At 45.8% G+C, this 14,632-nt stretch overlaps 1 protein-coding gene across 1 annotated transcript in view; it reads right to left on the bottom strand.

Annotated features, from left to right (window-relative positions):
• Nucleotides 1–205: 205 nt before the first annotated feature.
• Nucleotides 206–14,632, bottom strand: part of LOC125758625 (voltage-dependent P/Q-type calcium channel subunit alpha-1A-like) — a 39,793-nt gene continuing 25,366 nt past the window's right edge. Inside the window, exon 3 of the mRNA XM_049416016.1 lies at nt 206–503. Coding sequence (XP_049271973.1) covers nt 206–503 — 298 coding nt within the window. The remainder of the gene's footprint in view (nt 504–14,632) is intronic.

Here is a 14,632-nt window from a genome sequence, read left to right as displayed (position 1 = left end):
ATCGGAGAGTCGCGCTTCCCATGACCAGTTTGCTAGTGAGTCTGACTAGCGGCGAGACGGCGCCTGCAGGGCGCATCTGGCATTCGTATGTGATGTGGCGGAGTGTTCGTGTTTCTTCACACCAAGGGCATTTATTTTCGTGTCTGTCGGGGTACATCTTGTGTAGTCTTTGCAAGTGAGGAAATGTGTTTGTCTGTAGTCGGCGTCAATCTCTCGCCTGGCCCCTTTTGAGCTTGGGATGGGGAGGAGCCTTGGATCTTCGTCCGAATCTCTGAAACTCCAGAATTTCTCGTGGCGTGCCGGGTGTGGGGGCGTTCGTTGGGGCGGTGTGCTCCGCGGCTCGGCCTGTCATACCTCGAGCCAGGCGGTCCACCCGTTCGTTGCCGTCCACTCCGGCATGTGCTGGGCACCAGGTTATTCCGTGGTCCTGTGTGAGGGTCGGTCCCAGGATGCGTAGGACACTGGCTGGCAAGACTCCCCGCAGGTATAGGCGGCATGCGTTCCTGTGAGTCTGTAATGATGAATAAATATAGGGGTCTGCTGCCGGATGTGCTGAAAGTGCTCTGGTTATAGCCTTTAGTTCACAAGTAATTACGGAAATTTTCTAGGCTAAGAACAGCTGGCCAGTCTAACGTAGAAGTGTTTCAAATGTTTGTGAACCATAGCTATGCCAGAAAACAATGAGTAGCTAACTTAAACGCTCTAAGCGCTTAGTCAGTCATTCTGAATGATCGCAGCTGTATTGAAATGCTAATCCCGCAAGTTCAAAGAATTAACCCTAAATTAGCCTTTGAAAGGGTGACTTACCATGTTTGAAGTCACCTAATGAAGCCGCCGTGCAGCCGGGTAACAGTCAGACAGATGCAGCTATAGCGTAAACTCTCCAAAGAGTCGGGAAGAACTTCTGCTCTTTGCAAAGAAAATAATATTATGGTGGGATGGGGCATATTAATTATGCAGAAAGGCTGAGTGAAAGAGAATTGTCGAGTGCAGGGTTTAATTAGCGAATGTTTTTAAGTGTAGCTCATCATCAATAATGACCCGACTTGCACAAGGCAGAGAGTTATTAATCACTTTTTTCTACCTCGAAGATTAATGAATTCCCGACAAGTGGACAGAGAACTTCTCGACCACTTATATAATTATTACGACCAGCGATCAGCTAATGTAAAAGAAAGAGTAGTAAGAATATAAATTTTTTGTCATGTTTCATTATTTGAAGGATTCCCAATGATTTAATGCTGCAAAGCTATATTGAATGACTGTTCATGGAATAAGCATACTTCTCTGTCAAACATTCATAAGCTGCAGGGTTTTATTATTGTAAACGATTCTCAGTAGCGAACTGCATTTTTTGTAGCGGTTTTAAACCCCTAACAGTTTTATTTTTTTAGAGTTTACCTGTCTAAAAAGTTTATCTTTTTTACAACTTGATATCGAATATTTTGCTTCTAAAAAGCTTGTTTTGATTGACGAAAAAGAATGTAAGCGTATATTAGATCAAATTAGCATAACGAAGTTTATTTTACCGTGGCCTATTAGTGTCGTTCATGATTCGCGAAATAATGTCATCGTCGAGCAAACGGAAAATATAAGACGTCAAGTCATCAAACTAAACTTCTCCACCTGAATAATTATAGCCTGAAGAGTTGTACAATGACGAAATACGTCTTCGTGGCGACGATGCACGAGCAACGCACGCGGTCATCATCACTGAACAGCATTTTTTAAATACAAGTTGCGAAAAAATGTGAAATAGTGGTTAAAATAACAGAAGTTGCCAGCCAAGTGCTGTAATCTGTGAAGGGACAAAAGAAATAGCATGGTAACGAGCGATTCTCGTTCAAAATGCTCACGTGCAGATATTATATCAAGCGGACGAGCCACACTCGTCCAAAACGCTTTAGACAAAGTTTGGCAAGGACGAGCTGAGCTCGTCCAAAACGCTTAAAAGGTTAAAAACATCCTTAATTTTAGTGCTAATGAATCTGATCCCGACTTTCTCAGTGATGTCTTGTCAGCAGAAAAGCATAATTGAGGAACGCATCCCATATCATGTAGTTCAACGAAAGTTAGATGTAGGAGAATTATGACCGACCCGTGTCTATTGGCACGTACAGCAGCCCAAGTCTTCAACTAGCGTGGGTCAGCGGCAACATTTCTGTGCGTCAGCGCCGTATCACGGTGCCATGGTGAGGGTAAGGGCATGCCCGCAAAAAGCACTCAGCTGGGCTCATCTCCCGCTAGGCATTTCCTTCTTGAGGACATCACCCCATAGTGGTGGACTTCAGACGAACCATGTTTTCGGGTTATTTCATGAGTGGGAACGGGTGGCGTATAATTACACTATATTTCCTTGATAGCCTACGGGAACGCTCACCTTCGGAACACAAAATACGAGAAGAAACATTCGCCTACTCACTCTGCATGTTCACTTGAAGTGCGCCGATATGGGGTGACGTCCTTAAGAAGGAACAGCCTGGCAGACGATGGGCCCAGCTGAGCGTGCTTTATGGCCATGCGCTTACCCTCGCCCTATTTGCAACTTGGCACCGTGATACGGCGCTGAGGCGTAGAAAAGTCACCTTTGGCGCATGCCAGTTGAAGATTTGGGCGGCTTTACGTGGTATATCCAGCAGCAAGAATTTCTCTAGCGCGGAGTGAGTGCGGCCGCATTGGCATTAAAACCGGCCATGTCGGTGATGCAGAGTTGTGGCACAAGCTGTATTCCACCAGGGCACTAAAGTAGTGTGTCGTTGTGATTTATTAATTAGGCAAGTGTTGGTAATGATGAAAACAAAATGCTTCCTTGGACAAATGCGCGAATCGTTTGCCGTGAAATGTACATATCTAATTTAATGCTTTCTTAAAAGCAACGGCATGCTGTTGAAATCAAGTGCGAGCAGTAGAGCTTCCACGAGGTTTCTAGATTTCGCAAAACCGTTCACGCTTTTCTCCTAAGTCCATGGGTAAGCAATGCCTAAGTCTGGAAAACAATATTTGCATAATTAAATTACCATCCTCTGGAACGTACATATGTGCCAGCGCGAAGTGCGCACGCCTGTGGGTGTACCTCGTAATAACATCGCCGCATTGGCTAAAAAAGTTCAGAATTCGTTAAACATCCTCATGTTCGACAAATGGCTACTCTACGTTAACTTTCTTACGATAATATGTCATAATTTAGCAGTTTCAGTTCCTCGCAACGACTGCCACACTGAGGCGCAACCGCTTTGTATGTGCGCAATAAAAAAATCTGCGCAAACTCTGCAACACTAGAACCTATTACTCGATGGTGTCAAATTCATTTTCCATTAATGCACCACTCTACTATGTTTTGGATTTCTGCTTTACGCAACGCCTCTCAGTACTCCGCACATAAAAAATTAAGTGCGTGTATACGTAAAACACTCCAAAAGGCTATCCCATACACTCTAGCACAACAAACTAACATTCCCCAGTCGCGTGCGCACGCAAATGCAGCTGTGTGGATGTAGCTCGTAAATGTTTGCGTGTTCAGCCGTATTAATCACGGCGAGATTTGTCAAACATTTATCAAAAGGTGAGACTTGTACACAGTTAGGCACTGCAGGCCCATGAAAGTGCCGTTCGCACCAATACTATACTTAGTACCTTGCATGGACTCGGGCTTCCAGAAAATGTTTCAGTAAACTTATGTGAAAAATATAGCATCATTCAGTGTGATTTTAGCGCGATCTCGGCTTTGAGACGAGCATGAGGTGATTTAAATAGCGCGGCGGGACCGCTATATCAGCTTGAATCTTGAAGTTCTCAAAAGTATAGGCACTGATGGATTCGTAACAGAACGCCACAAATACTTCTGCGATAAGTGCTGCCGGATATAAGATCCAGTACATGTTAGCATCATATTCCTGCATGCGCACTACGCGCCTGAGAACGGCAAACGGCGAGCCGCGTATCCAGCGTGCGAAGCCCAATCGGCCCAATTCACGAGTCACGTAGTACGTCGCGCGAGTGGCGTCCAACATAAAAGGCATTTCCTCCGGGGCGCAGCCCGCCGAGCGACCGCGTAGCTGCATGCATTCAGCGCCAGCTCCTCGCTTCCATGGTCGACGCAAGTGTCGGCCACATTTTTCATTGAAGCTAAAATAATGTCTACTGGTATAGTGTCATTCATTTGAGGGGAAGCGACGTGCACTATCCAACGTTTAGAGCCACGAGGAGTTCCTTTGCAAGTGAAGTTCATCTGCAGTGCGTGCACGGCGTACCGCACCTGCTCGGGCGTGTTCGCATATTGTATATATGGCTGCCAATACCACGATTATCAGCGCATGCTCATCTCAGTGTGTAATTATTGCGGGGAGAGGGTCGAGCCAACGACGGTAACAGGTAAAACATCCTGGCATATGAGCGTGAGCGGTTTGTTCCGAAGCACGGTCGACTACGGCTTCGAAAGAAACTGAATAGGCTTAGTGACGATATCGGCTACCTGCCTGGTAACCGTCGGCGGTGAAGCGGCCAGCGACGTTACTGAGAACACGGTGATTCTCCGTCGCTAATCGGCTACGTCGCTGTGCGGTTGCCGTGGATAGATTCCGAGCACACGTTCCACAGCAAGGGAATCTTGACGTTGAAAACTTGTTCAGTCCACGAAAGGTAACAGGCTGACGGCCAACATGAATAGAACTCGGATATTATGCACGCCAAATTTTTTTAAATGTCACTGAGGCGCCAGTGCCAAATGTATGCGGAACAGTTTTATCTTCTTTACCAAGTCCGCAAATTCGCTTGAAGCATGCTCCCAGCAATAACTTGAGTGACGCCGTATATAGCTTCACGAATGTGATTTAAAAAATGTCACATTACTTATCAGTGAACGCTACATGCATAATAACGACCTCCACTGCACTAATACGCCAGAGCGTGTAGCGACACATTGGTGCATATAAACCCCCGTACTTTTATCACTGTGGCCGTGGCGTGATATGGTGTAGTGGTTCGCGAGTTCGAATCCGCGTGTGTTTATTGTGAATTTTTCTGTGGTTTACTTCTGATTGTAATATGTGTGTATGGATTATGTATGTCATAAAAAATGTGTGTAAGTCTCCGAATACAGCTTAAAAGGTGACCTAAAATAATTTTTCTTCGCCGCTTCCTACACCGCCTATAGCTAGGACGCTCCGCAGCTGGGACGCACCGTAGGTAGGACTCCCCGTAGCCAGGGCACCTGGTCACGTGCAACGAGGAGATGTCTATGGGCGGCCTTCAACTAGCCGGGATTCGAGACGAAAAATCTCCGGCCTATATTGAGTCCCGCCTATGAGATGAGCCGCTGAGAAAGCTACTACGCCGAGGGACGGCTACGGGCGGCGCCGCCTACAGGTTGTGCCGGCTAAACAAACAGTCTATAGGCGTTAGATTTTTCGTCTCGTTTCCGGGCTATAGACTGCAACTTTAAGCAGGACTTGATTAAGAGTGTGTAACGGAGCTTAGCTTGGCCAGCAGCAGCAGAAGTTGAGTATCGACAGTGCGAAAATTGCGCGAGCCAAGCACAGGCAGCAGTACGCGATACCGAAACTACCACTGAGACGCGCAGCTCGGCGACAACGGAACTTTTGAACCACTCGCGCCATTCCCTATAGCAGCGCCAAGAGGTTCTTTTTTCCATGAATCAAACAGAAACGAACAAGCAGCATTTTATTACGTCTTGTGATGCACGGAAGGTTCTTTTTTTATTGCAACTAGTTTGATTAGTGGTGGTTAATTGTACTCGGGACTCTCTGACGTCATCGGGATCATTTCCAAAATGTCCCACTCGTGGCGCACATCGTGTCCTACATTTACCTTAATTTCTCAATTACTAGAGCACTGCTATTCATACCATTGACGTTTTAGACGTTCTCAGACATTGACCTTTCACTCGGACATAAATTGTTATTTTCCTTTAGTGTCCCTTTAATTTCTATTGTTCATCATCATCATCAGCAGCAGCAGCAGCAGCAGCCTGTCTACGCCCACTGCAGGGCAAAGGCCTCTCCCATGTTCCGCCAATCAAAACGGTCCTGTGCTTTCTGCTGCCACGTTATACCTGCAAACTTCTTAATCTCATCTACCCACCTAATTTTCTGTCTCCCCCTCACGCGTTTGCCATCTCTTAGAATCCAGTCAGTTACCCTTAATGACCACCGGTTATCCTGCCGACGCGCTACGTGCCCGGCCCACATCCATTTCTTCTTCTTGATTTCAACTATGGTGTCCTTAACACCCGTTTGTTCCCTGACCCACTCTGCTCTCTTCCTGTCTCTTAAGGTTACACCTATCATTTTCCTTCCTATAAATTTCTATTCTTATTTCTTCCAAATCCAGTTATTTAAGTACTGCTTCTAAGCATGCAGTGAACAGCGTTGAGGAGATTGTACCTTCCTGAGTAACACTTCTCTGCATCGCGAGTCTACTTTTATCGTGATTATGCTTCTTTCCCTGTGGCTAAGTAAGCAAGGTAGCAGTCGAGTCCTTGCAAGTATATGTTCCATGTGCTTCTTGGCGGCGTAATGCTTCCAGGACTGCCGGCCGAATCGAATGCATTTTCGTATTCTATGAACCCTGTATGAAAGGGTTGGTTGTACTTAACAAAATTCATCTCTGTTCAATGTCCACTTTGGATGTCCACTCCACTATTTCCAAAATAGAAATAGTGGAAGTCAAAACCAGACTATTCATTTTTTCTTACTTCCTTGGCCGTCTGAGCCATCCTGCACATGGAAATTTTTCCGTCAGTAGCAGCAAACACAAGAAAAATTGCTGGTTTTATACACGAACATCATGCTCCCAATATTACTAGCAGAGAATGTAACCCTCAGCACTGTGTGCATATTGACGTCGCGCGTAACGCATTACACGACACATTGACAATACGTGTTGTCGCCAAAACTATTTCTTTTATTGAAGCTTTTTAGATTGTAGTTTGGCGCTAATCTGCTTCCTAAAAAAATCTCACACCATCGCTTCGCAAAAAAACTCGATGTAATCTGGTGCTGTCTTTGACAGGTGCCTAAAAAAGCTAGGCAATATTATAACCTTGTCGCTGGAGGCAAATTCTGTTTCAGCAGTCACGTACTGCCGCTTTTGTATTCCCCTCACAGCGAACTACCCCGTCGCGTTCGGCTTCCGCATATCTTTCTGCTGGCGGAAACATTATAACCGTAAAAGGGTACCAAGGCTCCCAGAGAAAGCCTAAGGATAGAAGAAGAGCAAACTGCTGCGTATTGTCGCCTGAAGAGGTTCGCAAGACAGAAAGAACACACACGTACGCATATACGTAGACAAGCGAGCGCGCACAAATAACAAATCAGCACAACAGCCTGAAACCGACGGAAACGCACGGAAACGCAGGCGAAGGCCACGCGCAATCTTCTTCCCCACGAACCGAGAAAGCGCGTGTTTGTTTAGACAAGAGCTTCTTCCTCGATTCGTGTGACAGACCCGCAAAGAGCAACACGGTTGGGACGGATTGAGTTCCGAGAGAGAGCCGCCCTTGGGGCGGCATACGGGAATTCGCGGCCTCTGTTTCTGGCACACAGCCGTCGTTTGTCGACGCCGCAAAGTAGTTTTGCAGGGATCAAGGGCGGTGACGTCTGCGTTCTTACTCAGCAGAAAGAGTTCTATTCTTCCAGCGAAAAAGGTGTGGCGTCCTCTCCTGAGTGCCTGTTTGCTTAAAGTACAATCCTCAATTTATCACGTTTCCCCATTTTCATAGCCAAGTATAGCAGCATAAAGCTCAGTAAAGTTTGCTAAGAAAACAAAATGTATCACTGCATGTAAGGTCATTGTACAGGGTACGAAAAAACCAGTAGCCATAATTATGAATGATTTGTTCGTGCCAACTTATTAACTAACTTAAGAAAATAATATCTGCTGGCGGATACATGCTGAATAAAGGATAGACGTCGCAGTAACACAGCATCACTAAAAAGTTACATAACAAGTAGCTGCCAACCGAAATACAGAGAGAGCTGATTTTAGTGCACGATATAAATACAGGAGACGGCAAACATCTGGAGCACGGAACTCGTCAACAAGTCGTTTCACAGCACAGTTTGGGGTAAATGTTTGGCTAGCAAGACGTGTACTGTTTCTTAGAAAACGTTTCTATTGTGTGTGCGCCTCTCTGATTAGAATATCTTCCCCGTAATATTTCACTGGTGAACGAACACTCTGTTCGAGCAACACTGTCTTGGGGGGCATTGATACGATGCGTCACCTATCACTGGGATCTAACGCCAAAGCCCTCAGTAAAGTGTGCAAAGTGTAATGTGTACTGATCCAGCTTCTCCACATTAGATATCATCCACCAGTCGCGGTTGTAAACAGGAACGAAGGCTGCTCCAAATGGAATATTAAGAACTGTCAAGGTGTGCAAACGGATCAGGTAGAAGTTTAGTATGTTTGCTCATGGACGACAAGTCTTTTAACAGCGGAGCTGTTTAATCTTGCAGTAATTTGTCTGTAGGAAACAGAGATGATCATCATCATAAACCAGCACACGCTCTCTTTGTCCTCCTCTTCATCGTGATCGTTTCCTTCATCTGCTGATTCGCTCCCAGAACACGTGCGGCCATTACTCAGGAGCCGGATACGATAAACTCATGGGCGAGAGAACGAGTTCATAGAGAGAGAAAGAAAGAGCTCGAGGGAGAGAGAGAAAGAAAGAAAGAAAGAAAGAAAGAAAAGAAAGAAAAAGAGAAATTCTTGGCGAGGTGGGCCTCGAACCCGCCTTCCCACGATCCGAAGGCGACCATCGTAACAACTCGGCTATACAGGCAAGCCAGCAGAGGAATAATATAGCCTTGTATAGTTTAGTATAGCAAGGGGGACGGAAATGGAAGCAAGGCTGACGAGGGGAGATGTGAGGGTGAAGAGGAACGAAAGGAAGAGGATGAAAGAGAGTAAAGCATATCATAGCATAGCATAGCATAGCATAGCATAGCATAGCATAGCATAGCATAGCATGACATTGCACATAGCATAGATGAACGGATGCATTTATAATGTATATATATGGGGCAGGATAAACTGTACAAGAATTTTCTTTTAGGTAATACTTGCGTTAACTCCGAAATACTCTTTCTTCACTGAACACGCAAGAGAAGTGGGATGTCAGCATGTAGTGTCATAAGTACTTTAAATATTAAGATAAATATGTAGAAGTCGAGCTTCTCTATGAGCCATTCATTAAGCCAATCAGCATCATCATCATCTATGATCGCTCTGATGGTGGTGAGACTGCAATCTGCGTCTGAAATAACAAAGGGTTATCAAAACGAAAGCCAGTATCCCCGACATACCTAGTGGACTTACAACGCATGTTTCATTCAGTCTAAAACTTGATTGCCTGCCCCAACCATTTTCTTTAAGACCATGTTTTTTAAACACACTTTCTACATGGGTCTACCAAAATGAGTATTGAGATTCGTTTTTTGAATCAGCCATCCTTTTTTTTCAAGGTCATGACCATTTAAGACGCTTACACTGTGTTCCAAGGAGCGCACCCATACTTGAACTTGTGGTCACCGCCCACCGCTTGCCCCATACGGCCTCTATTGTCACCGTTAGCAATATCTACCCATGGCGCCGACGACGCGCAGCAAGCTATAATTTCAGCGGTTGTCGTCGACGCTCAATTTCTGAAGGACACTATCCCTTAGCCAAACTTTCTGAGTAGATGCAATCGCTAGTTTCGCCACCAGAACGAAAACACAAAACAAAGGAGAGGGAGACAAGGCCTTCGGACATCCTTGACAGCGACGCCCTAGCCTGCCCCGCATTTTTCTTGCGTTTTCTGTTCCGGTCGTCAAAGTGGCTTTAGCTATAGATCAACAAGACCACTTGAATACTATTCTAGCATCGGCTGGAGCGCATGAGAGATCCGTTGAAGGGCCCGTTGGTCGCATCTGTCTCCTTACAGATACATGAAATCAATTTTGACATTGTTTAAAAAACAAGGTTTGACAAGCTACGGACCGCTGTGAATTGGGTCCCTTATGTATTTGCTTAAGACGACTCGCAGGCAAAAACAATCTTCTTCTTCTTCCTCTGAATCGATGTGTTGGCCCCCCTCCGAAAGCTTTCTGCACTTATGCCCCTGCCACACGGCAAATCGAATGTCATTTACAGCTAATGGCATTCGTTTGTAATGCCATTTGTTTGCTGTCACACGGGGAAACAAATGCCATTCGATGAAAATGACAATTCCTGTCGACTTAGTTCCCGAAACACATTCGCATTCGACTTCGGACCGAACGCGTAGTCTCGATGCCAGGGATCTTTTAGGGAGATGACTGTTGACTTATGCATACGTAACTTTTGTAACTCGTAAATATATTATTTTTTACTATATAGATTAACTTATTACTGGTTTGATGACGTAACAGCACGCGCAAAAGTTTCTAAACGAAGCTATTCCCAACTACAGCGGCTGGACGCCGGCCATGTTTCATTTGTGCTCTCTTGTTGCTGCCCGTATCGCAGGTGTTGATCGTCCGATTGCACGTGTTTTAGTTATCAAGGTGGTGACTACACAGATTAGCTGCGGCCTTCTCACTTCTGCAGCCGGAGTGTCACTCGTGCGCCCACGCTTCAGTTCACTGTACCCGCGCACGATCATTTCGTCGGCCATGTTGGTTTTCGCTTGGTTCTTGGCTTGACTTCGTTTATGTCGTGCAGCTGTGGCAAGTTGTGTAAAACGACTGCGTTTATATTCCTGGAGCAACTTTTAGTGATAGGAAATTATTTTCGTGGATACACGCATGTTAGATGCAAGTTTTAACAGATTTTTATTTCTCCGAAAGTCACGGGGCAGGAGGGCTAAGGTCATGGTCGTCATTTTAAAATGATATTTGTTTTCGTCGTGTGACAGCAGGCAGGTAAAATAACATTAGGTTCGCCTAATGTCATTCGTTGTAAATGATGTTAGATTTGCCGCGTGGACAGTGGTATTAACGTGGTTTTGCATTTCCTCCATGATCGAATGCATTGCAGGCTTTTTGCTCCTCGTCTGATTTTGCAATGCCTCCGTGATCGGCCCACCTTTGACCAAGTGATGGTTCATATGATGACGTGATCATATGATGTCATGATGGCGTCACAATTTTTGACAACTTCCTGCATCACGATGACGCCATATGGTGGCATCGTCACGTGATGATGAGTTTTGCTTCATTCGTGTTGACGCCGATGCCGATGGATGCCGATACTGAGGGTAAACTTTCACATTTGATGAGGCATCTCAAGCTTTAGCCTTAAAATAGGTTACAATTATTCGTAAATGTTTCGGTGCATCGCCATGCGTCGCGAGAACCTGGAAGTAAAAGTTAGGCCGACAACACGAAATACCGCATCCTTGCCTTGGATGAAAAGCTGCATCCCTGTGGACATAGGTCGGCACTGTAAGAGAATACTCACTCACACTCACTCACCCCAATATTTTCAGCCTTCGCACTCACTCACGTTCATACTCACGCCCACTCACACTCATAGGCACTCACTCACGTTCATACTCACGCCCACTCACACTCATAAGCGTTCACTCACGTTCATACTCACGCCTACTCACACTCATAAACACTCACTCACGTTCATACTCACGCCTACTCACACTCATAGGCTCTCACTCACGTTCACACTCACGCCTACTCACACTCGTAGACACACTCACGTTCATACTCACGCTTACTCACACTCATAGGCTCTCACTCACGTTCATACTCACGCCTACTCACACTCATGAGTGCTCACTCACGTTCACACTCACGCCCACTCACACTCATAAGCGTTCACTCACGTTCACACTCACGCCTACTCACACTCGTAGACACACTCACGTTCATACTCACGCTTACTCACACTCATAGGCTCTCACTCACGTTCATACTCACGCCTACTCACACTCATAGACACACCCATTCACGTTCATACTCACGCCTACTCGCACTCATAGGCACTCACTCACGTTCATACTCACGCCTACTCACACTCATGAGTGCTCACTCACGTTCACACTCACGCCCACTCACACTCATAAGCGTTCACTCACGTTCACACTCACGCCTACTCACACTCGTAGACACACTCACGTTCATACTCACGCTTACTCACACTCATAGGCTCTCACTCACGTTCATACTCACGCCTACTCACACTCATAGACACACCCATTCACGTTCATACTCACGCCTACTCGCACTCATAGGCACTCACTCACGTTCATACTCACGCCTACTCACACTCATGAGTGCTCACTCACGTTCACACTCACGCCCACTCACACTCATAAGCGTTCACTCACGTTCACACTCACGCCTACTCACACTCGTAGACACACTCACGTTCATACTCACGCTTACTCACACTCATAGGCTCTCACTCACGTTCATACTCACGCCTACTCACACTCATAGACACACCCATTCACGTTCATACTCACGCCTACTCGCACTCATAGGCACTCACTCACGTTCATACTCACGCCTACTCACACTCATGAGTGCTCACTCACGTTCACACTCACGTCCACTCACACTCATGAGTACTCACTCATACTCACACTCACAACGTTCAAATGAGTGTGAGTGAGTGCACTCATGAGTGAGTGTGCCGATCTATGGTCGTTGATCTTTTTTGTAGTCGTTGAGTGAGACCGTTTGGGACGAACTAGTGACGTTGAGTCCCAGCGAGCCTGGCAGTTCTCAATATAGTTAGGGTGGAGTCCTCGTGCGTTCACTTGGAGAAAAATTTGATGCTTCTAAGTCCACGTGAATCCGGCTGAGGAAACCTCTCTTTAGCCTGAATGTGAGTGAGCTTGGCTGAATATATAGTGTTTTAGCGAGTTTGAGACCAAGTGAGCCCATAAGAAGCAGCATATTTTTTGAGTGAACGAGGGAGTGTGTGCCATAAACTTTGCCGACCCCTGACACACATTCCTTGGTGCTTTTAACTTACCTTCATACTAACCTCAACTCTCACTCCTGAGTACTTACATTCAAAGTCACGCCGACTACCACTCAAAGGCACACACTATGGTTCCTCAATCACTCAGTTTTATTTACCTACCCACACTAACCGATACGTCCATAATAAGGTCTACTCCCACTAATGGCGCTAACTCATGTTGATAGAGTCATACTCACAGTCATACATTCGCACTTATATCCATATCTACTCACGCTCACAGGTCGTGTTCACACTCAATTATCACTCTCCCAGAACTCATGTTCACACTCGCGTATACTCACACACATCGGTAATCACTCATCTTCATACTATCGTCTACTCTCATTCATCGGCTCTCACTTTCATACTCACTCTACTCGCACATTTAGGTACACACTCACTTTCATACTCACTCCACTCACCCTCATTGGTGCTCACCCACTTGCATACCTACTCTTTTATATTCACACTCCTCACTTACGTTCATTCTCATTTCCACTCACAGCCGTCGATACACACATTCACCGGCACTCACTCAGGTTCATACTCATGTATACTCACACTCATCAGCACTCACTCACGTTCGTATTCACTTCTACTCACACTCATGAGTACCCACTCACGTTCATACTATGCCTACTCAGACAAATCAGTACTCACTCACGTTCACTATCGCCTACTCGCACTCACTGGTACTCACTCACGTTCATAGGTCTACTCACGCTCACGAGCACTCAGTCACTGTTATACTCACGCCAACTCACACTCATCGGTAGTAACTCACATTCATAGTCGCGTCCTCTTACCTTCGTCGATACTCACATTCATACTCACGTCTATTCACTTTCATGAGGGCTCACCCACGTTCACACTCACGTCTACTAACAGTCATCGGTAATCACTCACGTTATACTCATGGCAACATACAGTCGATACTCACGTTCATTCTCAGGTCCACTCACTCTCGTCAATACTTACTCACATACAGCTCCCTTCTACTCACACTCAAGAGTACTCACTCACGTTCATACTCACGCCTACTCACACTACTCGCACTCATTGGTACTCACTCCCGTTCATACTCACGTCTACACACACTCATGAGTACTCACTCACGTTCACACTCACGCCTACTCCCACTCATGAGTGCTTACTCACGTTCACGTCCACTCACACTCACGAGTACTCACTTTCATACGCCTACTCACACTCATGAGCACTCACTCATGTTCATACTTATACCTACTCACACTCATGAGTGCTCACTCACGTTAATACTCATGACTACTCACTCTCATGAGCACTCACTCATGTTCATACCTACTCACACAGTATCACGGGAAATAATTGTAGAAAATAGCATCTGGCAAAACGTGCTGCTTTATCATGGCAAAAGCCGTAGATCTATCCGTTTCAAGGTCGCATTGTGAGGCACAGGAAATCTTCAATGGCCACAGAACCTGTATGCGCACCGAAGCGAGTACGTGAGTATATGAGGCATAATTAATGATGTCCAGGGTAATTAGAACTCATACTTCTTCTATGGTAATTAATCTCGATAAAGGTGCGGTTAAATAAACATCTGGATCAAAGGTAGGCCGATCCCACCGTAATTGCAACATAACATGAGCTACAGGAAGCTTTAGGGGTGGGAGGGGGGGAA

This window comes from Rhipicephalus sanguineus, chromosome 5, assembly GCF_013339695.2.
Source record: "Rhipicephalus sanguineus isolate Rsan-2018 chromosome 5, BIME_Rsan_1.4, whole genome shotgun sequence".
Classification (NCBI taxonomy): domain Eukaryota; kingdom Metazoa; phylum Arthropoda; class Arachnida; order Ixodida; family Ixodidae; genus Rhipicephalus; species Rhipicephalus sanguineus.
This window is presented reverse-complemented; position numbering and strand designations above follow the sequence as displayed.